Raw genomic sequence first — 26,113 nt, forward strand, 5'->3', positions numbered from 1 at the left:
GCTGATTATATGGATGGCAAGGGAGGCAAGGAGTAGGGGTAGGGAAGGAAGTGAAACCAAGATAGATCCTGGAGAATGTGATGTCTTGGGAATGAAGCTTCCTCCTGTGAGATCGAAGAGCAGGAACACCAGATTGGAAGGAAAGCACATGAAAACTTGAGGGAATGGAACTACGCAGATCATGAGATATTGGGACTGAAAGTTTCAGAGATGGAAATGTTTTGGGGGTAATGGCTCCTTGGCAGTTGAGGGAGACAAGTCACATTAGACAGGACGGTTCCCACTTGAGCAGTAAGAGCAGAACTCTTGCCCGGCTGGCGTGGCTCTGTGGTTGAGCGTCGACCTATGAACCAGGAGGTCACGGTTCAATTCCTGGTTAGGGTACATACCCAGGTTGTAGGTTCAATCCCCAGTAGGGGGTGTGCAGGAAGCAGCCAATCAATGAATCTCTCTCATCATTGATGTTTTTCTCTCTACTTCTCTCTTCCTCTGAAACTAATAAAAATATATATTTTTTTAAAAAGAGAAGAACTCTACAAGTTCAAGGAAAAAGAGAACAGTTCTGGTTATCGGTTGCTATGTCACTACCCCCAGAACTAGTGACTTTAAACAATGATCATTTTAGTGTTTCTCATAATTTCATGGGTCAGGAGTTTGGGTAGGGTCCAGCTGGATGATTCGTCTGCTTCCCTTGGCATCCACTGACGTCACCTGGTGTAGTATTCAGCTAGCAGCTGGGCTGTGCAGGAGGGTTCAGACTCACATGTCTGACATTTTGATGGGGGACAGCCAGAAGGCTGGGCCCAGCTGAACCCCTGTCCCTTTCCCTGTAGCCTCAGGGCCTCTCATCTCTTCCAAGGCTGAAGTTGTCAGTCATCTTTACGGTGAAGCCTGTAATTGACCGAGCATCACTTCTGCCATATCTGACAGTCATAGGCTAGCCAAGGTTCAAGGGGAGAGGAAGCAGACCCTAGCTCTCCATGGAAGGAGCTCCAAAAATCTGCAGCCATCTTTTAATCTGCCGCAGGAACATATGGACCACATGTTAAGCGTCAGACTTAAACAACAGAGACTTTGTTTTCTCATAGCCCTGGAGGCTGGAAGTCCAAGATTTAAGTGTCAGCAGGGTTGGTTTCTCCTAAGGCCTCTCTCCTCGGCTTGTAAATGGCGTGCCTCTGGCTGCCTCTTCGCATGGTTATTCCTCTGTGCACTCATGCCCCTGCTGTCTCTCCCTCTTCTTATAAAGACTCCTGTCATATTGGATTAAAACTCCAGTTAATCACCATCTCCAAGTACCATTGACCCTTGAACAACAGATTTGAACTGTGTGGGTCTACTTATACACAGATTTCGATTGACCCACACAGTTCAAACCCGCATTGCTCAAGAGTCAACTGTATAGTCATATGGAGTAGGGCCCATTCATAAGATCTCATTTAAAGGCCCTATCCCCAAATAGTAACATCCGGAGGTACTGGGTGTTGGACCTTCCACATATGGATTTGAGGGCAGGGACGCAATTCAGCCCACAAGAGGAAGTATCTGTACTTCATGCCTGACTGGATCCAGGCACGCAAATGACGTCCTCAAGAGCCTGTCCCCATCTCTGGAGGTTCTCTCCACCCAGTGGGCAGAATGGCCCACAGCAGGCCCAAGTGCACATCCTCCTAGCTTGGCAACCAGCCGAGAGAGAACCTGTCTTGCTCTTGGTGATCGATCAATCCCAGAGGTGATGCTGGTTGTCCCTGCGAGTCGCAGGCCCATCCTGGACCAATAGCCATGCTCACATGGGCGAGGTACTTTGATGAGCCTATCCAAAGTCTGCTTACCCGACTTGCTCGTCCCCATGGAAACCACAAGAAAAGCTCCCAGCCACAATTCCTCCTTACTCCTTGCACCTCCTGACTGACCCTGGTGCCTCCCCGTGTGACCTTGCGAGGCATGGCATGACCACTCTTCTGGGAATTGTAACTCTTCTTTTCTTTTTTTCCTTTTCTTTTTGTTTTTTATATATTTTTATTGATTTCAGAGAGGAAGGGAGATGGAGAGAGAGATGAAGACACCAATGATGAGAGAGAATCATTGATCGGCTGCTTCCTCCATGCCCCCTGCTGGGGATCAAGCCCGCAATCCGGGCATATGCCCTTGACCAGAATCAAACCCAGCATCCTTCAGGCCAACGCTCTATCCACTGAGCCAAACCGGCTAGGGCTGTAACTCTTTTCAATGGCAGTTGTCTCCTGATCTATTGGCCTCACCATAGCCAAATACAAATAAACTCCCAGGTACTTTATAAAACAGCTCTGGAAGAACCAGCCTGGGCAAAAGCAGGGGGCCCGCTGGGCAGGCCTGCAGTTGCCAGGGTAATCGATGGTACACCCACACAGCAGAACCCTGCACAGCTGTACAGACGGAGGAAGCACTCCGTGCACAGACGTGCGCAAATATCCCAGAAATACTGAGAGAAAGAAGAAAGATGCCCACAAAGACTTGTCCAGGAAAAGCAGCCCACTATACTCGTACTCAAATCAAGACATTAAAAGGCTGTCCGGCCGGCATAGGTCAGTGGTTGAGCGTCCACTATGAACCAGGAGGTCATGGTTCGATTCCCGGCCAGGGCACATGCTTGGGTGGCGGGTTTCGATCCCCAGTGGGGGGGCATGCAGGAGGCAGCCGACTGATGATGCTTTCTCGTCATTGATGTTGCCATCTCTCTCCCTCTCCCTTCCTCCCTACAGTCAATAAGAATATACCTATTTTAAGAAGACATTAGGCGGCTGGGAGGGAAGCAGAGGGAAGATGGAGTCATGAAGGGCCACCAGGTGGGAGGGCTGAGACTTTGTCCTGGGGGCTCTTGGAGCTCTGAGAAGACTGGACAAGGGAGGGGTGGGGGCAGGTGGCCCGGGAAGAGGCTGGGAAGAGGGTCCAGGCCAAAAGGTGGGTATTTGTACCCCCATCTGATGAAGGGAGGGGAGGGCTGGTCATAGAACCCACAAATGGAGGAAGACGCAGTTTTCTGACCGTCACCCTAGGGCTCTGTCTGGTAAGGGAAAGCAGGAGGGGGGGAGAGAAGGGGGACTGATCACAGCATTAACCACAAGGTTCGTTGCCTTAGAATCAGGATTCTTAAGTGGTGGGTGAAGCGTCAAATCCCCAAGGAGGAGGAGGTCCTGATCCTCAAGAAGCCAGAGCTGCTGGAGGAGCCAGAAACGTCCGAGGAGACTAAAGACGCAACCTCCCCCAGCTGGGCCAGAGAGAAGTCCCTGGAGCGGCTGGAGCCCAGGCCGTCCACCAGCCAGGCGGCTGCACTGCTGCAGCCCTCGGCGGACACTCTTTAGAAACAGAGACGCCCCGGGCCCCCTGGTCCCCTCCGCCCTGGACCCCCAGCTCAGTCCAAGGCATGGCCGCCAGCACAGGGCACCGGGGCCGGGCCTTCACAGCCTCTGTCTGCTCTCCAAGCTGAGCTCCCCTTCCAGCAGCCCAGCCCCCAGCCCAGCCCCTGTCCCCCAGAGGAGGCCACTCCGTCCCGGCACCACTGCCCGACCAGGGGAGCAGAGGAAATGCCAGGAAGGGCGCTCGGGCTGCTCGAACAGCGTTCCACAGACCAGGTGGCTCACACAACAGAAGGGAGTTTTCCACGATTCTGGAAGCTGGTGAGATGAGGGTGAGTCTGAGATGAAGGGTCGGGAGGGTGGGTTCCCCTGAGGCCCCTCCTCGGCTGGCAGATGGCCAGATTCTCTCTGTCCTCACATGCCCCCCCCCCCCCCCTGCATCTGTGTCCTACTCTCCTCTCCTCTTAAGGAAATCAGCCCTACTGGACTTGGGCCCACCCTAATGGCCTCCTTTCATCTTAATTTTCTCTTCAAAGGCCCTGCCTCCAAATACAGTCACATTCTGAGGTCCTGGGGTTAGGGCCCCATCGTATAAATTTGGGGGGACACAATTCAGCCCATACGGAGGCTTCCAGGAGCTGGCTGGGTCCCTCCATTGCTAGGAGGCCTGGAGAGGGAGAGGAACTTGCCCAGGGCAGGGGAACGCCCAAATCTGATTTTCAGGACAGATGGTGACAGACGCCTGGCTCACAGACATGGTAGAACCACAGCCTAGTCAGACCAGCGCAAACCTGCAGAGCAGGGGCGGGGGGGTGGGGGCGTTGGGGGGCACACGACTTCATCTCAGACTAAGATGAGAGGCCACTGCTAGGCGCTCACCCATTCAGCCCAGGCCGCCGAGCACAGGCCTCCTGTCAGCCCCGTCAAACGTGCCCACTCCCTGCCCCCGAGGAGCAGGTGTGAAACACGGAGGCCCCTGGAGCACAGGAAATGGACTCCTGTTGGTGCAGAGGCCGTGGCGGGCATTGTGAACCCAGAGGGACAGCCACCCTCCTACAGCCATGGGGGCAGCGCCCTCCCAGCCAGCCTCAGCATGCTACAGAGGCTGAGGCCCGCAGGACGACACACTGAAAAAGCAAAGCAAAACCAGAAAAATGCAGGGGTCTCTGCGGGGGCATTGGGGACCCTGAGACCTCACCCTCCACGCTCTGCTTTGCACACAGGGAAACAGGCTCCCAATGCCTCCGGCCACACAGCCAGACTGTGCCCTGCTTGGGGCCCCTGAGTCCGAGGTCCCTGGTCCCTGTCCTTGGTCATCTTCTCCTGACCTCATACGACTCTAGCGCAGGGTCCGCAAACTCAAAACTCCACAGGGCGAGGCAGGCAACAAAAGGAGCACCATGGGCCTGGCGGGCCGCCTGGAGAGCAGGTGCCCACCTGCAGGGGGCGCCCAGCTGCGGCGAACCCGGCTCCCACTCCTCCCGCACCTGCCCTGCCACCCACCTCCCGGCAGGAACGCAGGAACAGGGACTCTGTTGTTGCCAGATCTTCTGACTTTTTTTCTTTTGTAGGAGAATCCAGAGAGATTCAGATTTCAGTGTGAAATGTCTGGATTCGAGCATGCTGGTAATTAAAACCATGTTTTTCAAAAGCAGCGTGGGTCCAAGAAAAGCCTCTCATTTGCAAATCTGATTAGCAGCTCAGATATGGAAGGGACGCCCTCTCTCCACACCCACGTCCTGCCAGAAGGAGGTGTCTCCATTCAGAAGGCAACCCCCTTGCCAAGTGCAGGCGGAATCCCCAGATCCGGGGCAGAGGCGTGGGGGAGGACCGACGAGGATGCTTCCTGGGTGGCGAAGGGCACGCCAGGTGACTCGGGGGGCCCCCACAAAACCGAGCCGGAGCAAAGCCTACATTCTGGAAGTGGGGCATGGGGGGGGGAGGGGAGATTGGCTGAAAATAAACACGTGAACCCATGAAATAAGGGGATGGGAAATGCCACCAAGAAAGCAAAACCGAGGTAGGATAGAAAGACATGGTCAGGAGTGAGGGTTCTGTGCAGAGCAGAATCAGCAAAGCCTTCTTAGAGGGGAGGCCCCAATGAAAGCCTTGTGCCAGTCCAGTCAGAAGAGCATTGCAGAAGGGAACAGCATGTGCAAAGGCCCTGGGGTTGAAGTAAGTTTGGCCTTTGTCTAGGAACAGAAAGAAGAGCAGGCGGGGGTGTGGGGGGTGTGGGGAGAGGTTCCGGGATTGTTGAGCTCAGGTGGTGACAAAGGTGAGGGCTGGGAGGCCAGGGATTGGCTGCTGTGGTGGGAGCAGCCATACCTGGGGGGAGGGTGGCAGCTCAGAGAGACTTTAAAAAGTCCCAGCCCCCAGCTGCCCCAGACATGGAGCAGGCTCAGACTGTTCTCAGAGGCCTATATGAGGGGCAGGGGACAGGGGATGGGGGCACTTCTCCTGGGGGCCAGGAGGGAGGACTGTGCCTGGTAAGCCGGTGCGTAGTCGGCCAGGAGGAAGGAGGAGCCAGAGGTTGCTGGTGTGCTGGGCAGAGTTACACCTTCCAGGGTCTTCCTTATTATTCTAATAACCCGGGACGGTGATGGCTCCATCCAGCAGGGCAGGACCCCGAGGTTCTGGGAAGAGCAGTGACTTGTCAAGGTCACACAGCCAAGCCCTGAAATGAATGAGTAACCGGGATGTTTTGCACCTGAGCCTTGAACAGCCATCTCCTCGCCATTCCCAGCCCCCAGATCAGGTCCCCCAGTCCCTCCCCCTTCTCTCGTTCTCCTGGGGGTGAGGGTTGGGATGGAAGGAAGAAGGAAATGTTTTCCCTAAAGTCAATGTTATTCATGAAAATAGAGAAGCTGAACTATGTCCCACAGGAAGAGAGGGTTGGGGGCCAGGACCCCTGGGTCCGAGGGAGGAGGGGCCAGGGGGCCTGGGTCCGAGGGAGGAGGGGCTGGGGGCCTGGGCTCCTGGGTCTGAGGGAGGAGGAGCTGGGGGCCTGGGCTCCTGGGTCTGAGGGAGGAGGGGCTGGGGGCCTGGGCTCCTGGGTCTGAGGGAGGAGGGGCTGGGGTCTGGACCCCTGGGTCTGAGGGAGGAGGGGCTGGGGGCCTGGACCCCTGGGTCTGAAGGAGGAGGGGCTGGGGGCCTGGACCCCTGGGTCTGAGGGAGGAGGGGCTGGGGGCCTGGACCCCTGGGTCTGAAGGAGGAGGGGCTGGGGCCCTGGACCCCTGGGTCTGAGGGAGGAGGGGCTGGGGGCCTGGACCCCTGGGTCTGAAGGAGGAGGGGGTGGGGGCCTGGACCCCTGGGTCTGAAGGAGGAGGGGCTGGGGCCCTGGACTCCTGGGTCCGAGGGAGGAGGGGCTGGGGGCCTGGGCCCCTGGGTCTGAGGGAGGAGGGACTGGGGCCTGGACTCCTGGGTCTGAGGGAGGAGAGGCTGGGGGCTGGACTCCTGGGTCTAAGGGAGGAGGGGCTGGGGGCCTGGACCCCTGGGTCCGAGCGAGGCTGACATTGCACCTGAAGCAGAAGGGCGGTGGGCTTCGGGGGGGAGTGTCCCCGGCCCGGGGTTCTGGGGATCGAGGGGGGAGGCCGTGGGACGCCGGGGGCGGGAGGGGGTAGGGGCCGGGCCGCAGTAACAAAGGCCTCTCCCTCCCACCAGCAACCCCCCTCCGCCCCGCCTCCCCGGCCCCCCGCCCGCCCTGATTGGTCGGCCGCCCTGCCCGTCAGCGCCGCCCCCCTCCCCGGGTCTGCAGCAGCTCCGGCCGCCTCGTCGCGCCCCCCCAGCCCCTTCCCCCGCCCCCGCCGCCCCCCCCGGGCCGGTGCAGCCGCTGGCGGGGTCCCCTCCCCCTCCCCCTCTCCCCCCCAGGCCTCGCGCGCCCCGGGACGGCCCCCCCTCTCCCCTCCCCCTCCGCGCCGCCGCTGCCGCGATGCCCCCCCCTGCGCCCGGGGCCCGGCTCCGGCTCCTCGCCGCCGCCGCCCTGGCCGGCCTGGCCGTCATCAGCCGAGGTACCGCAGCGCCGCGGGCGGGGGTCCGGGCGCGGGGCCCGGGCGGGGGCGGGGGCTGGGGGGCGGCATCCGCGGGTGGGGAAGGGGACGCCCCGGGACGCCGAGGTCCGGGCCCGGGCGGGGTGCCTCCGGGGCTGGCACGGGGGTCCTCGGACGCCCGGATCGGTGCCGGGGGGGTGGTCCGGTTCTGGGGCGCGAGCCCGGGCCTGGAGGCGGCGGGGCGACCGAGGGTCGGGGACCCTGGCCCCGGCGGGGGGGCGGGGTGTGCGGCCCCGGATCGGGGAGGGGGTCCGCCGCTGAAGTCAGGGTCCCCGGGCAGGATCTCTGAACTGAGTTGCGGCGTCGGGGTCGGGGATGCCCCATCGGGGGTCGTTCTCTGCGTGGAGACGGCTCTGTGGGGGTCCCGGCCCGGGAGCTGGGGCTGGCGTGGGGGGGCAAAGGCGGGGGATGGGGTCCTCCCGGGGTCAGGGTGAGGAGGGGCCGGGTGTCCCCAGACCTCAGTCCCAGGGCCAGGCAGGCAGGGGTGGAGGCTGGCCTCCCAGCTGGGTCCTGTGGGTTGGGGGGAAGTATGGTGTTTGGGGGTACAGTTATGTGGGGGAGTGGGGATCCAGGAAGTTGGACTGGGGACTCAAAGGTGGGGGATCTGTCTGAATTCCGGGTTCCCAGGGGGACTGGAGGGTGAGAGAAGGGCAGACTGAGGAGGGAGGAAGGGCTAACGCAGGTCAAGGGTGAATGTCAGCCCTCCCGTGGGGAAGGGGGCTGGGGCTGGCCTGTGGGGCAGGGAGGGGAGAGTGGGGGGGGGGTGCAGGGGGTGCACTGGGCAGTCTCTGGTTGGAGGGCGTGTAGCTGGAGCCTGTGTCCTGGGTGTGGGGTGGGGGGGACTGCCACCCAGGTGGCCTGGCAGATGCCCCTGAGGAGGGAGGGGTGAGCAGGGAGGCAGGTTTAATGGGGGGCGTCTGGAGGGTTCCCCCCACCCCCCGGCCCCCCAGCCCTGCCTCCAAACAAGGGTCACGGAGTCAGGGACACACAGTCAGGGACAGCCTAGAGCCCCCAACAGTCTCAGCCAGGCAGCTGCTCCCCAGGCCTCCCGCCCACACGCACCGGGTCTGGCTCAGCCACATCCACACGCCACTGAGGCCAAGGCCAGCGCACCTGGCCGGCACCTGCAGCCGCCCAGGGTCATGCCAGCAGGGTGGTCCCGCCAGCAGGGTGGTCCCGCCAGCAGTGCTCTGTGCACGCAGGTCAGGGGTCAGCCAGCCCTCGCAGCCCCGGGCCGTGCCCAGCGGGGCCCAGCATCAGTCCCTCCCTGGTGCTTGTCCGACAGGCCAGCTGACCGACTTCCCGCCTGCCTGTCTGTCCATCTCTGTCACTTGTTCTTTGTGTCTCGCTAGCGTCTCAGCCACTTCCGGGGGCTCCCTGGCTGGGGGTAGCGTTCCCTGGGTCTGTCTCTCCGTCCCGCTGGTCTCAGCACAATCTCACATCGTCCCTCCTGCCTCTGAAATGCCCCCCACTGTCACCCCCAGGCCTCTCCCACCAGAGCCTTGGGCCTCGTTTACCTCTGGGAAGTCACATTCCCTTGGGTCCCTGAGGCCTCCTTGTCTCCAGCCTCCTCCCTCTCCTCCCCTCACTCCCCTCCCCCTTCACCTCCTCCCACCCTCTCTCTCCTTTTCCTCTCAAAGTAACTTCCCACTTTTCACTTCTCTGGCCCCCGGACTTCCTGGTGCTGACACCTGTGGGGCTGGGAGCTTAGTGGGGCCAGGAGGAGGCTTATGACCCAGGCCCAGTGCCTGCCCACCTCTGGGCCTCGGATGCCCCGTCTGGGAACTGAGGGCTGGGGGGCAAGAGGGGGCGGGTTGAGCTGGCACAGAACCAGGAGGCAGAAAGCCAGCCACCTGCCCACCCACTGACAGAGTTGGGGCTCCCTGAGAAAAAGATACACAAAATCGCCTCTTCTCTCTTGCGTTTTCCAAGTTGCGGGAGGAATGCGTGCAGGTTACCATCCTCTACAGCGTGTCCCGGCCCCACCCTCTCCCACCTACACAGTCAGACACCCAGAGTTCCGCGTGACGGAAACCGGCTGAGCCCCTTTCTCTGCCGTTGGCATTTTTCTACTTCTCCGGCATTTTAGATATCGTCCCAGCTGTCATTTTTTTTGCCTTTAATTTTTTTTTTCTCCTTATTAGACCAAGAGGGCAGGGCAGACCCAGCCACGCGGACCAGGGTCCACCCTGCTTGTCTGGACCGTGGTCTTGGCCGCCTCCCTTCCGTAGCACATTCTGACTGAGCACAGTCTGTTCCAGGCACTGACTGCCCTCATGGAGCGTAGGTCCTCCTGGGGCCCAGAGAGATCAAACAACGAACAAACCTAAAAGCAAGCCAGCGAGTCAATAAATATAGGCCATTTCAGAGAGTGACGGGTAAGTGAGGAAAATTAGGGACGAGCTGGCCACGTGAGCTGTTCAGACGGAAGGGAGCGGAGAAGTCAGAGAACCACGGGGCCAAAGGTGGGAACCAGCGGAAATTTCCAGGGGCCTTCGCTCAGCGTTCAGGATCCGGGCATCAGGGATGGGAAGGCCCCTGGACTTCCACGGTCAGCAACGGGAAAGAGGGGTCCGGGGGCTTTTCGTTTACGGAGGCCAGGCCCCACCCCTCTCACCCTCTTCCCTGCCAGAGCCACAAACCCCATCTCAGTGTGCCACGCCCCCCGACTACCCCTCCCCTGGCTCACACACACTCCTGGGCCTCGGGGTCCCCACCTGTGGGTCCCAGGATTGTGGAAGCCACGCATCCCCTCATTGTTGGGCCCTAATTTTGACAAAGTTCCTCCCAGGCGCGAAAGGTGGGTCTTATCTCCAACTCAAGGTCACCCAGCTTGTTAGATAGTTACCCCCTTCTGTCTAGGGGAGGGGAACACGCCCACCTGCTACCTTCGCCCCTGGATTTATCAAACAGGCATGGGGGCTGCTAGGTTGGACCGGCTGCGACCCATGTGGTCCCTCCGGTCACCACTGGACCCCCAGACAGGCGGGCACCTGCCCCCTAATTACCCCTCCGAGCAGCTGTTGGCGGGCACTTAACCAGCGGGCTCTGTAGCAAACCGTTCCTTGAATTACCTCATTTCCTCCCCCACCGCCACCCGATGAGGGAGGCATAATGATCATCCCTGTTCACAGATGGGGAAACTGAGTCCCAGGCAGGCGGAGGAGCTCATGCAACCCAGAGGCAGAGCTGGGATTTGAACCTGGGCAGCCCAGCTCCCCAGTCCGTTCTTTCAGGCGCCTGCTTAATGCTCATGTCAGAGCTGACTCCCGCACGACGGGGCATCTGAATGGTCACCGACTCGAGAGGGTGCTGGGCACCGAGCAACTACAACCCAGACGGGCCCTGCCCTTCCCGCTCCCCACCCCCGGGAGACTGACCCTGGACCAGGGAGAGCAGCAGATGTGGCTTTGGGATAGCGAGCATTTACTGGGCCCTTTCTGCATGCTAAGCACTGAGCCAGACATTTTGTTACTAAGTTCCCGGGGACTCCCTCACAAAAGCCGTCAGAGGGGAGAACTGTTCTCTCTCTCTCTCTCTCTCTCTCTCTCTCTCTCTCTCTCTCTCTCTCTCTCGTCTCTAAATATATTTTTATTGATTTCAGAGAGGAAGGCAGAGGGAGAGAGAGATAGAAACATCAATGATGAGAGAGAATCATCCATCGGCTGCTTCTTGCACGCCCCCCACTGGGGATCAAACTGTACCGTCTTGGTTCCTGGGTGGACGCTCAACCACTGAGCCACACTCGGCTGGGCTATTTTTCTCTCTTTTACAGACGGGGGAACTGAGACTCAGACTGGTGTGCGTGTGTGTGTGTGTGTGTGTGTGTGTGTGTGTGTGTGAGTGAGCGGGGTCACCAGACAGGAAATGGTGTTGCAGACATTTCATCTCCCAGCACAGGCTCCTCGGGGCTTTCTTATCCAGTCTCTGGACACCATCTCTTTCTTCTAGGAACAGGGCCCTGCTCTGAGCTAAGCCCAGCTCTGGGGAACGCGGCCAGGATTCGGGCCCTCGGGGATTTCCTGGTCAGGTGGGGGACCTGTCGCAGCGGAGTCAAAGTTACCCAGTATAGAGAGTGAAGACTCTGCTGTGGACAGTCAGTCAGGGAGGTCCTCCTGGAGGAGGGGGCATTTGAGTTTGGGCCCTGAAGGATGAGTAGGAGTTCAAGAGTTGGAGAAGCATGTTGCAGGCATCCACTTATATGCTTCACCCATTCAGCAAATCTTTCCCAAGGCCTTGCCGGGCCAGAGCCTGTGCTGGGAGATGCTGGGGACACAGACCTGAGTCAGACCCGGGCTCTGCCCTCATGAAACTTGGGATTGCCCTCCGCCAGGCCCCGAGCTGGGCTCGCTGGGGATACAGAGATGGGCTGCCCCGGCTCCTGCCCGGGAAGAGCAGGTTGGGGAGGCAGTTGACCCTGATCCAGGTGCCCTGGATCCAAGGTTCACCATCTCTCCCAGGAGAAGCCCCACGATATTTGGTCCCTCAAGAAGAAGACGCGTTTGATGGGAAACTATGAGGCAGAGGGATGGACCAGCCTGGGCCCCACAGGCACGGAGGGAGGCCAGGCTGGAGAGGGACACCAGAGCCCGCCACCGGGCTGAGGGCCTGGGACTTCGCCCCGATGGCAACAGGGAGCCACGAGAGGGGCCGGGCAGCTCTGTGCGTTGGAAACACCCCTCCAGCCAAGCGGTTGTCTGTTTGTACTTCTGTCCGTACTTCTGCCTGCCAGGACAGTTGCCCAGGGTCCTGGCTGCTGGTGCGGGGTCCGCTCCTCGCCCCAGAGTCCTGGTGTGTGGGTCCAGCTCACGCAGTGGCTCCTGGCTGGCGCGGGGCTGAGCCCAGGAGCCCTGGTGCCCTCGGAGCTAGTGTGGCACCTTGGACAGCTCCCTCCTTAACCGGGGCTGGGTCCCCCTCCTTTAAACTGGAACAGTCGCTGCTAAGGGAGGGGGGTGCCCCCCAGGGGGCATTTAGCAGTGACTGGAAGCATTTCTAGTTGTCCCCACGCTGCGGTGGGAGGAGCTACTGGGGTCTAGGGGGTCAGGGTCAGGGTGTTGCTCACCCCCTTCCCTGGGCAGGACGGCCCCACAACGAGGAATCCTCCAGCCGAGCCAGAGGTGCCGCAGTGGAGACACCCTGCCCAGGACATGTGTGACCAGGAGTATGACAAATCCTGTGTGTGTGTGTGTGTGTGTGTGTGTGTGTGTGTGTGTGGCCGTGTGTGATCTGATTGTAGGTGACAGCGTGACTATGTGCGCCTGATCCTTGGCCAGAGCGGCCCCTTTGTAGTTCGGAGGCTGTGACGATGTGGCTGTGACATTGCACAGGCTGTAGCTTCATGCACGACATTCCAAAGTGGGGGGTGGGGTGGGGGGGAGTGGTGAGCATGGCCCTGGGGCTGGAGGTGTCACACCGGACTAGGCCAGCGTGTGTGTGTGTGTGTGTGTGTGTGTGTGTGTGTGTGTGGCCGTGTGTGATCTGATTGTAGGTGACAGCGTGACTATGTGCGCCTGATCCTTGGCCCAGAGCGGCCCCTTTGTAGTTCGGAGGCTGTGACGATGTGGCTGTGACATTGCACAGGCTGTAGCTTCATGCACGACATTCCAAAGTGGGGGGTGGGGAGGGGGGGAGTGGTGAGCATGGCCCTGGGGCTGGAGGTGTCACACCGGACTAGGCCAGTGTGCGTGTGTGTGTGTGTGTGTGTGTGTGTGTGAAGATGGCCCCTGGGTAGGGCCGTGGGAGGCTGTTGGTGTCGGTGTAACTGTGTTGTTCTGTACATGGGGGTGGGGGGGTGACTCAGGGTGGGATGCAGCTTGGCCTGGGGCTGTCCCCTCGGGGCCTGACTGGGGGTGCCCCTGAGACAGGCTTGTCTTTTCTCATGACTTTCCGCTGGGTGTGTCCCAGGCGGTGTGGTCACCCTGAGGGGGAACCTGAGCAGGCCCCGCCGCCGTTCACGTGACCGAGTGCGGGATGTGTCCTGGGCCTGGTGTCTGCGTGTGGCCCTGTCCCCTCTGCACGCACAGCTGGGGCGGGCGGGCCCCTCCCTCCATCCAGGAGTGCCTGGGCGAGGCCTGGTGAGGGGCTGCCCGCCGTGCTGGCTCTGCCCCAGCCCTGTCCTGAGGGGCTGCTGATGGAGAGGGCCCTCGGGAGTCATCGGGGCAGCACGGGCAATTAATTCATCAGATTAATTAGCTCCTCATCCCGGGGCAGGGCAGGGCCCTCCCTCCCAGGCGTCCAAGGTCATCCGGCCGCCTCCTCTCCCCAGCCTGGTGCATCTCCATCCGGCCGCCTCCGCTGGCCCAGCCCCCACTCCTGGCTCCCGTCCAGCCCGCTGGCCACGGTCCACGGAGAGATGAATGGGTGGGGGTGGGGGCCCTGCCGGGCAATGGGGCCTGCAAGCTGCACTGGAGTGTGCAGGCGGGCATGGGCCTGTGCCCGCGAGAGTGCGTCCGGGTGAGCAGGGACACACGGGTGTGTCTGTGTAGACTCGTGTGTCTGTGAAGGTTTGCGTGTGGCTGTGCACCATGCCTAAGGGTGTGTTTGTGTCAGATGTGAGTGTGTGTGCACGCTCATGTGGGTGCATCCCTGTCTGTATGTCTACGTGCGCATGCCTGGGTGTCAAGTGCATGCAGCCAGCTCCATATGTGTGTGTTTCCATGTATTTCCGAATTAATGTGTGCACATGTGTGTGTCTGCATGTGTTGCTTGCATAGGTACATGCTTCTGTATGTATGTGTGTATCTGTGTACTCATGCATCTGAATATGTGTGCCCATGTCCGTCTGTGCGTGTGTGTATGTGTGCATCTGTGGATGTGCTTGTTGCATTTGTGTACATGTGTCTGCCCATGTATATGTATCTATGCATTTTTAATCTGTGCATGGGTCTCTTTACTGTGAATACGTATGTGTTCCTGTGCATACATGTGTGTGCATTTGTGCATGTTCACATGTGTCTATGCATGTATACATACCTGTGTGTATATGTATGTGTCTCTGTAAGCAGTACCTGTGAATGTATATGTTTGAACATGTGTGTTTGGTGTACATGTGCCTTGCATACATGTGTGTTCGTGTGCGATGCTTGGGGTGGGTCTCAGTGTCTCTGGAGGGGGTAGGTTTGTGTGTCCCGGCCTGTCTAAGTCAGGGTGGGCTTGTGGGAAGATACATGTGTGTGCGTCCTCTCTGAGTGTGTCTGCCGTGTGCGTTTCTGGAATCATCAGTGAACATGTGTGTGGTGGGTGTGGAGAATGTCTGTGTCTGCGAGGGCACACGTGTGTGTGTGTGTGCGTGTGCGTGTGTGTGTGTGTGCACAGGCACAGTGCCCGCTGTGCTGAGCTGGCCTCCCACCCACAGGGCTGCTGTCCCAGAGCCTGGAGTTCAGCTCTCCCGCCGACAACTACACAGTGTGCGAAGGCGACAATGCCACCCTCAGGTAGGGGCCTCGGGCTGCAGGCCTGCCTCTCACCTTCCCTGGGGAACACAGTCCCGGCCTGACACAGCCGTGCTCCTGTCAGGAGAGGCCATCAGGGCGCGGGCTCTGGGCCTCGGTGTCCCTGTCTGTCAAACGGGCAGGGGCGTGTAACCGCTGTGTCCGTTGTTGCGGGAGTCGAGGTTCTGTACACACCCCCCGAGCGAGAGAGCAGCACAGTGTGGCTGCTGAGTCAAGGAGAGCCAGGTCACCATTCCCAGACCTCGGCCTCTGCCCACTCTGGGTTCCTGTCCCCTCTCTTGGGTCCCTGTCCCCTCCCTCTGGGACCCTCTCTCTCTCTCTTTCTCAGACTCTGTCCCCTGCTCTCTGGGTCTCTATACACCCCCCTCCCTCTGGGTCCCTGTTCCCCTCTCTCTGGTTCTCTATACCCCCCTCTCTCAGGTCCCTGTCCCCTCCCTCTGGGACTCTCTCTCTCTCTCTGTCTCTGCCCCCTGCTCTCTGGGCCCCTGTTCTCCTCTCTCTGCATCCCTGCCCCTCTCTCTCCGGATTGCTACCCCCTCTCTCTATGTCCCTCATGTCGATGCATCTCTGCCCCTCGCTCCCAGAGTGCCCGCCCTCCTCTTTCTGGGTCTCTGGCACAACAGTCACGTCATCACGGGCAGCCACCACTCCATGCTCACTTGAGCTCACAACTCTCCCGCTCGGGCCTCAGTTCTCCCACCTGTAAAGTGGGCACAGTCACCTCTGCCTCCCAGGGCAGGGCTCCCGTGGGACCTGGAGGTGGAGTGGGCCTCCCCCCAGTCCCAGTCCCTCCCAGCCCCTGCGATGGGAGAACCTGGAGGACCAGGCTGGAGGGGGGGTTGGGGGGGGCCGCGGGGAGACAAGAACCTTCCTCCCCTCCGCCTCCCGCAGCTGCTTCATCGACGAGCACGTGACCCGCGTGGCCTGGCTGAACCGCTCCAACATCCTGTACGCGGGCAACGACCGCTGGACCAGCGACCCGCGGGTGCGGCTGCTCATCAACACGCCCGAGGAGTTCTCCATCCTCATCACCCAGGTGGGGCTGGGCGACGAGGGCCTCTACACCTGCTCCTTCCAGACCCGCCACCAGCCCTACACCACTCAGGTCTACCTCATCGTGCACGGTGAGCGCGGGGGCGGGGCCGGGCGCCGGGCGGGGCGGGGGCGGGGCGCCATCCCGGCTCCGCCCACCCGGGCGGCAGGCACAGCCCTGCCCATGCGGATTTCAGCCACGTGGGAGGGACAGGCACACAGATGGCGGCCCTTCTGCCTGGCAGCTTCTAAGACAGGAGAGCTGCAGGGCGAGGGGGAGGTGCGCTCACCGGAAGATCCTAGTCACTGGCTTAGCCCCATTTATTGAGCACCTACTGTGTGCAAGTATTTGCTCCAAACTCAGGATAGAGGAGGAGCCCGTCGGGCTGCTTCCAGGCCTTTGGAGCTGACTTTCCGAGGAGAGGCGGCTTCCCAGACATGATGTCTGAGCTGAGATGTCAGCCAGGTGCAGAGCTGGTACCGGGAAGGAGCGCCAGGCGCGGGCGCCCAGGGAGGACATGAGTCAGGGGTGCCGGGAGGGGCCTGGCATGGCGGGATGCATCAGAATTCAGAGTGGGCGAGAGGGGGCGGGGGAGAGAGAGAGGGATGAGGCTTCCTCGAGTGGCATCAGAAATGGGGTGGAGGGAGGGAGCATTCGCCGAGACGGGAACCCAGGCACAGGGACGGCCCAGCGGGGCCTGGACAAGCCGGACTTGGGAGCCAGACCGACCGCCTGGCTCTGACCTCCTTGGCACCATCACCAGCTGAGGGGCTCTGAGCAGGGGGCAGGGCGGGTCTCGCACCCCTCATACGCATCACATCTAAGACATCAGCAGTTGGAAGGGGCTGCTTTGTTGGATGCTCCGCTGGAACAGGAAAAAAACCTGCCAATGAAACTCCGGCGTCCTGATAAGACAGGCGTGAGCAGGTGGGGGTAGAAAATAAAATAAAATGAACAGCCCCCGCCGGTTCGGCTTAGAGGAGAGAACGTCAGCCTGAGGATGGGAGGGTCCTGGTTGCCATTCCAGTCGAGGGCACGTACCTTGCTTATGCGGGAGGCAGGCAACCAGTCGATGTGTTTCTCCCACATCGATATTTCTCTCTGTCTTTCCCTCTCTCTCTCCCACTCTCTCTAAAAATCAACGGAAAAATATCCTTGGGTCAGGGCTAACAAAATAAATTGACAAATAAATAAATAATAAATAAAATAAAAAAGCATCTGCATGTGTCAGAATTGCTGGACACAGCCACAGCTACCCCAGAGGGAGGATGGCCGTGAGAGTTTCATAAGCTAATTTTTGGAAATCACTGAGAACAGGGTTTACCACACCATAAGCACCTGGTGAGCATTTGTAAAATGAGCTATTTTTTAAAAATAATAATAACAAAGGAATAAAAATAGAGATGGGGAAAGAGACTCAGGACAGAAGATAGAAAAGCCACGTTAGGATGAAGGCAAAGAGAGAGATTGAGAACAGGTGAGGAAGACAGAAGTTAGACATGAAGCCAGATCCAGAGGAAGAGAAAACCAGAGAAATCTTACGGAAAGACAAAGAATGTCAGCTGGACACCTGGGTCTGAGGGCGAGGGGTCTGAGGACCTAAACTCCTGGGTCTGAGGGCGGAGGGGTCTGAGGACCTGAACTCCTGGGTCTGAGGGAGGAGGAGCTGGGGGCCTGGACTCCTGGGTCTGAGGGAGGAGGGGCTGGGGGCCTGGACTCCCGGGTCAGAGGGAGGAGGGGCTGGGGGCCTGGATTCCTGGGTCTGAGGGAGGAGGGGCTGGGGGCCTGGATTCCTGGGTCAGAGGGAGGAGGGGCTGGGGGCCTGGATTCCTGGGTCTGAGGGAGGAGGGGCTGGGGGCCTGGACTCCTGGGTCTGAGGGAGGAGGGGCTGGGGGCCTGGACTCCCGGGTCCTGGGAGCCCGTACCAGCCTGTGGCTGACCTCTCCCCCTCCCCCGCAGTCCCTGCCCGCATTGTGAACATCTCCTCGCCTGTGACGGTGAATGAGGGGGGCAACGTGAACCTGCTTTGCCTGGCTGTGGGGCGGCCGGAGCCTACAGTCACCTGGAGGCAACTTCGAGGTGAGGACCTCACCCCTGGCCCATAGCCCCTCTCCTGCTCCACAGTTTGGGCCCCTGTTTCCCCATGTCCCTGGCCGGATGTCCAGAGCCCTCCGTTCCCCCAGCCGTGATCCCCGTCACCCTTGTGATGACTTGATTTCCCCCCTCCCACCCCATCCCCTTACTTCCCTGGGAGACCTCAGATCCTGAGAGCCTTCATCACTTGGCATCCCAGGTCTGGGCCACACCCTCCACATCATCCATTAGATTCCAGCCGTGCCCCTCCTCCCCTCCCTTCACCCTGTCCCTACCCCAGTATCCGCAGGGTCTTCCCCACCAGCCACGGGATTCTCCTGGACTCAGGTCCCTATACCATTGGAAGGCCTGAGCCAGGTCACGGCCAGTGGCCCCACCCACATTCCCGCCTCCTGGTCCCCTGGGATGCTCCAGCCCAGCAGTTCCCAAAGTGTGTTCCCAGAAGTGGCAGCTTCAGCATCACCTGGGAACTTGCCAGAAAAGCACAGTCCTGGTCCCATCCCAGACCAGACGACTAGAAATCTCCCCCATCTCCATCACCATCACCATCACCATCTCCATCAACATGTCCATCACCATCACCATCTCCATCACCATCACCATCTCCATCAACATCTCCATCTCCATCATCATCTCCATCACTATCACCATCTCCATCATCTCCATCACCATCTCCATCACCATCTCCATCACCATCATCATCTCCATCTCCATCACCATCTCCATCAACATGTCCATCACCATCACCATCTCCATCACCATCACCATCTCCATCAACATGTCCATCACCATCACCATCTCCATCACCATCACCATCACCATCTCCATCAACATGTCCATCACCATCACCATCTCCATCACCATCTCCATCAACATCTCCATCTCCATCATCATCTCCATCACTATCACCATCTCCATCATCTCCATCACCATCTCCATCACCATCTCCATCACCATCTCCATCACCATCACCATCTCCATCACCACCACCATCTCCATCAACATCTCCATCTCCATCAACATCTCCATCTCCATCATCATCTCCATCACTATCACCATCTCCATCATCTCCATCACCATCTCCATCACCATCATCATCTCCATTTCCATCACCATCTCCATCACCATCTACATCAACATCTCCATCACCATCACCATCTCCACCACCATCACCATCTCCATCAACATGTCCATCACCATCACCATCTCCATCACCATCACCATCACCATCTCCATCAACACCTCCATCTCCATCATCATCTCCATCACTATCACCATCTCCATCCTCTCCATCACCATCTCCATCACCATCATCATCTCCATCTCCATCTCCATCACCATCTCCATCAACATGTCCATCACCATCTCCATCACCATCACCATCTCCATCAACATGTCCACCACCATCACCATCTCCATCACCATCACCATCTCCATCAACATGTCCATCACCATCTCCATCACCATCTCCATCACCACCACCATCTCCATCAACATCTCCATCTCCATCATCATCTCCATCACTATCACCATCTCCATCATCTCCATCACCATCTCCATCACCATCATCACCTCCATCTCCATCTCCATCACCATCATCATCTCCATCACTATCACCATCTCCATCATCTCCATCACCATCATCATCTCCATCTCCATCACCATCTCCATCACCACCACCATCTCCATCAACATCTCCATCTCCATCAACATCTCCATCTCCATCATCATCTCCATCTCCATCACCATCTCCATCACCATCACCATCACCATCATCATCTCCATCACCATCACCATCTCCATCACCATCATCATCTCCATCACCATCACCATCTCCATCACCATCATCACCTCCATCTCCATCACCATCTCCATGCTTTAACAAGCCCTTTAGGTGATTCCGATGGTCAAGCTGAGAACCACTCCCTAGGCTACCCCCAAACATAGTCCCAAGCTGCCTGAGTGTGACTTCCCAGATCCAACATCTCCCTTTTTACCTGGATCTCACCACCAATTCCCAGATCCCTAGATCCTCATTCACTGGGTCTTTGGAGGCCACTGGTGCCAATCACTGGACACCCTGAGAGGCCAGAACCCAGTAACTAGGTGTCAGATCCCTGATCCTCCCCCAGTCGGTCATCTGAGCCCCACAATCCTGGTCTAAGGGCCTGGTTTGCCAGGTGCCCTAAGTCCCAAAGGGTCTCTGAGCCCAGATCTGTCCTAAGACCCACGTATCCAGATTATTGATCCCAATCACCAGATCCCTAGTCTGTGAACCCCAAGAGCTGGATCCCAGAACTCGGGCCCTCCCCCAGCGGGTCGGTATTTCCTGGATCTTTCTGAGCCCCAAGATCCTGGGATTCTCCCCACCACGGGGTCCTCTGAGCCCCATGATCTGAGTCATGTGCTCCCAGATCCCTGAATCCCCTGCACCCCCAAATTCTAGGACCCTCCCCACTGGGTTCCAGTTACTAAGCCCGGATCTCACTCCCTGCCCCACCCCTAGCAGGAGGTCCCAGCGCCTCCCTTCCCCTCCCCACCCCCAGGCCCCGCCTATCTCCCATTGGCCCCGCCTATCTCCCATTGGCCCCGCCTATCTCCCATTGGCCCCGCCTATCTCCCATTGGCCCCGGGCACTCCGGCCCTGCGGTGCCCGCCCCGCTGATGTGTGTCCGTGTTGTGCCCGTGTTGTCCCGTGTTAAGTGTTTGTGTCCGGCCCTGCCCCCTCCCTTCCCAACCTCCACAGACGGCTTCACCTCGGAGGGCGAGATCCTAGAGATCTCCGACATCCAGCGGGGCCAGGCCGGGGAGTACGAGTGCGTGACTCACAACGGGGTCAACTCGGCGCCTGACAGCCGCCGCGTGCTGGTCACCGTCAACTGTGAGCCCCCGGGCCCTGCGCGCGGAAGGGGGCCGCGCCCTGGGTCCCAGGGCCAGAGGTCCTGAGGGAGGAGAGGTTGGGGGGCCTGGGCTCCGGGGAGGGAGGGAGGCGGGGGCCGGGGGCTGGGAGAATCCGCTGACCCCCGCCCGTCGCCAGATCCTCCCACCATCACGGACGTGACCAGCGCCCGCACGGCCCCGGGCCGGGCCGCCCTCCTGCGCTGCGAGGCCATGGCGGTGCCCCCCGCGGACTTCCAGTGGTTCAAGGACGACCGGCTGTGAGGACGGCGCCGCCCCGGGGCGGGCGCGGATGCGGGAGGACGGGAGGGGGAGGGGGCGGTGCCCGGGGGAGGCGCACAGTCCTCCGTCCTGAGAACCGAGGGCCGGGTCCAGCGTTTATAGGGATGGGTCCGCGTCCCCGGAGCCGAGCGAGCTCGGGGTTCTTGCTGGAAGCTTGCGCCCTGCGGTGATGAATGCTGGGCGCCATCTCCTGGGGCCGTTCGGGGAGGAGGTCGGGTCGCTGCGGGGCCAGCGGGGTCCCGGAGTCTCTAGAGATGGGGGAGTCCAGTGTCCCGGCGGGGAGGGCGGGCAGGGGTGCCTGGAGAGGGGCGGCAGTGGCCCCGGATCCTTGGCCTGGAGGCTGGGTGTGCGCGCGCGTGTGTGTGTGGGAGGGGGTGTGTGTGGGGGGGGTCTCCGGGGACTTGGGGAGCCTGAGAGTCGAGGGCCTGGCTCTGCGCCCCGAGGGGTCACGGCCCGCCCCCTGGCCCGGGTCCCCGCAGGCTGAGCAGCGGCGCGGCCGAGGGCCTGAAGGTGCAGACGGAGCGCACCCGCTCGATGCTACTCTTCGCCAACGTGAGCGCCCGGCACTACGGCAACTACACGTGTCGCGCCGCCAACCGGCTCGGAGCGTCCAGCGCCTCCATGCGGCTCCTGCGTGCGTCTGAGCGCCGGGCGGCGGGGGGCGGGGTGGTGGTCGAGTGGGCGGGGCCTGAGCAGCGTGGGCGGGGGGGTGGGCGGGGTCTGGGCGGGGGAGGCGCCCTGAACGCCCCAGACTCACTCAGATCTTGGGGAAGAGGAGGGCGCTGGGACTCCAGCAAGATAACCGAGCAAGAAACCGATCCCTTCGATGATGATCGATTCTCTGGGCGTTGGGCGCTGCGGCACAGCAGTGCGTGGGAGACAAGATGTAGGGGCTCGCAGAATTTATGCTCTAGTAGTAGCAGAAAAGCAATAAACAAGTAGACACATCAATAAAATGAAAAGCAAACGCACACGCACAGAACTAAGCCAAAAATGACAGGATTGGGGGTGGTAGCATTAGAGAACTCACCAGAGGAAGCTTCCTGGTGGGGGGGGGGGGGTAACCTTTTTTTTTAATCCTCACCCAAGGATATGTTTCCATTGATTTGAGGGAGTGGAAGGGAGAGGGAAAGACAGAGAAATATGGAGGTGAGAGAGACACATGGGTTGGTTGCCTCCTGCAGGAGCCCATACCAGGGCCCAGGCCGAGGAGGAGCCTGCAACCTGGGCACGTGCCCTTGACCGGAATCCAACCTGGGACCCTTCTGTCCATCCACAGGCTGACGCTGTATCCACTGAGCCAAACCAGCTAGGGCAAGGGGGGTAACCTTTGAACTGAGACCCGAGTGGTTAGCAGCAGCCAGCTGGGCCTGGGCCTGCGGGAAGGGCTTTGCAGGCGAGGGAACAGAGCTTGCAAAGAGGCACAGCAGGAGGCCAGCATGACCTGAGCAGGGTGATCTCGGGACCTGAGGCTACAGAGGAAGGGGGAGCCAGGCTCCTGGGCCACGGTCAAGATTTCGGGTTTTATTCTACTTCAGGGCGAGGCTGCTGGAGGCTGTTAAGCAAGGGGGTGTCACATTAACTGCTATTCAAGGAATGGGCTGTGTGTGTGTGTGTGTGGAGGGGGCAAATGGAGGCAAGGAGAGCAGACAGGAGGCTACCGCACTAATCCAGGCTGGGAGCTGGAGGAGGGGGGGGGGGGTGGAGAAGGTGGCAAAAGTGTCTTCATCAGGGAGATGTTTGGGAGGTGGAGGGAAGCGGGAAGTAGAAGCCAGGTGATGCCAAAGTTGGCTTGAGCCTCTGGGTGGTGGGAGGTAGCCGTGAAGCATTGAAATGGAGAGGTCGTGGAGGCTGGGGCAGGGCAGAAGCCGGCCAGTCTGGGGGGACAGAGGTCAAGAGGGCAGTTTCGGACGAGCTGCCTGTACGATGCCTGGTGGCGGTTCTGGATAGACGGAAACTGTGTGACCGAAAGACAGACACAGAGGGCCCCAGGCTGACGAAAAAGAGGGGGAGATGTGAGAAAAACGGGGAAATAAGAGAGACAGCCAAATGCTCCAAGAGAGCTGAGACTCGACACAGAAGAGCACCCTGGCCGGGCGGCTAAGTTGGTGAAACATCCATGCACCCAAGGGTCCCTGGTTCCATTTCCAGTCAAGGCACCTGCCCAGATTGTGGGTCCATCCCCGGTCAGGGCACAGAAGGAAGGCAACCGATTGGTGTTTCTCTCTCTCTCCCTCTCCCTTCCTCTCTAAAATCAACGTAAAACAATACAAAGCCAAACAAAGTCCGAAGAGCAGTCACACAGAGTGCAAGCTCAGAAAGGCTCAAAGTAGACCCTCGGGGACTCGGGAGAGACATGCAGGGCCTCCTCCTCCCAGGCCGCCTCCCGTGACTCTCTCTCTCTCTCTCTCTCTCTCTCTCTCTCTCTCTCTCTCTCTCTCCCCCCCCCCCCCCCCCAGGCCCAGGCTCCGTGGAGAACTCAGCCCCAAGGCCCCCGGGGCCCCTGGTCCTCCTCTCTGCCCTGGGCTGGCTGTGGTGGAGGATGTAGGAAGAACACAGTGCAGCTGCCTCCCCCTGCGGGGGCCGAGGCCGAGAGCGAGAGAGAGCGGGGGAGCAAGCGGCGTGGGTCTCGAAGGGGCGGAAGAGCTCTCGGCGACCGAGGAAGAAGAAAGGAGGAGGAGGAGGAGGAGGAGGGAGGAGCAAGATCTTTAGAGAACCCAACACTGTGAGGGATAACGCAAAATTATGCATCTTTCTACAGCCATTCTCGCCACCGTTCACGTTTCTGATTGTGACTCACCCCCCGCCACTCCCACCCCTCTCTTAGCTCAGGCTGGCACCCGCATCGCATGTGGGTAGTGGGTGTGCGCGTGTGCGTGTGCGCCTGCACGTGTGTGTACCGTATGTGTGCATGGGAGTGGGTGGGCAGGGTGGGGGAGGCGGGCTCAGACCTTCCCTCCCCGACACCCCCACGTCCACTCTGCCCCAACCCTGCTGCCTCTCCCCCAGGGCTGGAGGTAGGTATGGGGGCATCGTGGCAGAAGCTGTGAGGGGAGCTTGTCCTAGCCCCTGCTTTCCCAGTGTATGCACGCACACCCCCCTCCCCGCCTCCCCGCGGAAGAGGTGTCTCCTGGGCGGGTTGGCAGCGGGGAGAGGTGTCAGGCTGTCGTTCAGCCTCTGTGAGCAGGTGGGGGGTCTCCATCTGGGCTCCGGGTCCCCCTGCTGTCAACCCCCAACTGCCTGCAGCCCAGGCTCCATCGCTGGCTCGGCGGCCTGAGACCTCCCACCTTCCCCGTCCCTGGACTTTCTCGGCCCCTCCTGGGCCAACCGGTGCTTCCATCCCACTGTCAGGCTGGTGTCTGGCCACCTGTCTGTCTCAGTGCTTTGCCCGCCCCCACCCCTCGCCTCTTGGCCACCTGCAGTGCCAACCAGCTGCCCTCCGCGTCCCTGCAGCGGCCCACACCCATGGGTCTGCTGGTCTCCTCCTCCCTGGCCGCCTCTCCACCAACTGCACCTCCCAAAGGCTGACCTGACCGCGCACGCGCGTGTACACACACACACACACACACACACACACACACACACACACACACCAGCGATGGACCAGCAATAGCCCCCTGGCTCCAGCTGAAGCCCATGACCAGCTGTGGTTCCCCCGAGGGTGGGCACCCGTTGTCAGGAGGCGGCGCTGAGGGGCTGTAGCCTCTGGTTGTAGGAATACCCCACCCCGACATCCGGAGCCCGGACCAAGATGGAGTCACCAGCTCCGACTCCCAGGAGACCCTCTGCAAACACCCACCCTGAGCCACACCACCCAGCGTTTGGGGGGGGTTGGGGGTCGAGGACAGAGCAGGGGCAGGGGGGCAAGGGCAGTGACTGTACCTCAGACAGGGGCATGGGCCCCATCCCACATTGTCTTCCATTCCCAGGGTCCGAGGGGATGGGGATGGGAGGGGGAGGGAGGCCAGGGAGGGGGAGGGCGGGCCCTGGGGGCCGTGTGTTCCAATTCATGGGGAGTGTTGAGACCACCACACCAATAAACGCCTTTTTCCAAAGTCTCCGCCTGCGGGTGTCAATGTCATTGAAGGATTCGGGTGCGGGGAGGTCAAAGGTCATGGTCATTGGTGGTGCCCCCCAGCCTCACTTCCACTGTCTCCTTTCTCTTGGGGAGATTTGGAATTGGCCTGGCACCGAGTAGAAGGCCCAGAGAAACTGAGTCCATGGTGACATCATTTGAGCTGCTGGATCAAACTGTACCTGATGCCCACCTTCACTTACACAAGCCAAGTCCCTATATGTTTAAGCCGATTTGTGTTAAGTTTTCTCTCTCTGGTGATCGAAAAAGAAATGGCAACTCTAACTGATATAAAAGAAGAGCTAGGGAGGGTCCAGGTACACAGGACCCCAGCCCTCAGCTCTTTAACATGAGCCCTATTTCCCAAAGGCCTCTTGCACCCCAACCTTTAACCAGAAGGCCTCACCTCCTCTCCTTCCCTGAGACAGACGCTGGTGGCCTGTGCTTTCATTATTTGCTTCCTTTTTCTCTGCTGTCAGACCTACCACCCATGATACAGGCTGAGATGTTTGGTTTCACTCCCTTGCATGAGTGATATGCCCAGTTCTGGGTCAATGGCACCAGGGATGTTTTCTATAGGGCTCAAGAAAGCTTTGCCCCAGCCCTAGCTGGTTTGGCTCAGTGGATAGAGCGTTGGACTGTGGAATGGAAGGTCCTGGGTTCCATTCCAGTCAAGGGCACATGCTCGGGTTGTGGGCTCAATCCCCAGTAGGGGGCATGCAGAAGGCAGCTGATCAATGATTCTCTCTCATCATTGATGTTTCTATCTTTCCCTCTCCCTTCCTCTCTGAAATCAATAAAAATATTTTTTAAAAAAAGAAGAAGAGGAAAGAAAGAAAGCTTTGCCCCACTCAGGAGCTCGGACGAGGAGAGGTGTGTGAGAAGAGAGCCCTGCCCCCTTC

General features: G+C 59.8%; 1 protein-coding gene across 1 annotated transcript; it reads left to right on the forward strand.

Annotated features, from left to right (window-relative positions):
• Positions 1–7,145: 7,145 nt before the first annotated feature.
• On the forward strand, positions 7,146–25,188 carry IGLON5 (IgLON family member 5). The gene is made up of 8 exons (XM_081106949.1): positions 7,146–7,339; positions 14,733–14,811; positions 15,721–15,953; positions 17,822–17,941; positions 20,703–20,837; positions 20,994–21,114; positions 21,616–21,770; positions 23,596–25,188. The coding sequence occupies exons 1-8, from the start codon at positions 7,261–7,263 to the stop codon at positions 23,682–23,684; spliced, it is 1,011 nt and encodes a 336-aa protein (XP_080963075.1). The 5' UTR covers positions 7,146–7,260; the 3' UTR covers positions 23,685–25,188.
• The last annotated feature ends 925 nt before the right edge of the window (positions 25,189–26,113 follow it).

This window comes from Myotis nattereri (assembly GCF_964212035.1).
Source record: "Myotis nattereri genome assembly, chromosome: 15".
In the NCBI taxonomy this organism is placed as follows: Eukaryota; Metazoa; Chordata; class Mammalia; order Chiroptera; family Vespertilionidae; genus Myotis; species Myotis nattereri.

Coding starts and splice junctions, on each gene's coding strand:
- IGLON5 (XM_081106949.1), top strand. CDS start 7,261: ATGCCCCCCCCTGCGCCCGGGGCCCGGCTCCGGCTCCTCGCCGCCGCC. Junction 14,812..15,720: donor GGCGACAATGCCACCCTCAG/GTAGGGGCCTCG, acceptor CGCCTCCCGCAG/CTGCTTCATCGACGAGCACG. Junction 21,115..21,615: donor TGGTTCAAGGACGACCGGCT/GTGAGGACGGCG, acceptor GGGTCCCCGCAG/GCTGAGCAGCGGCGCGGCCG.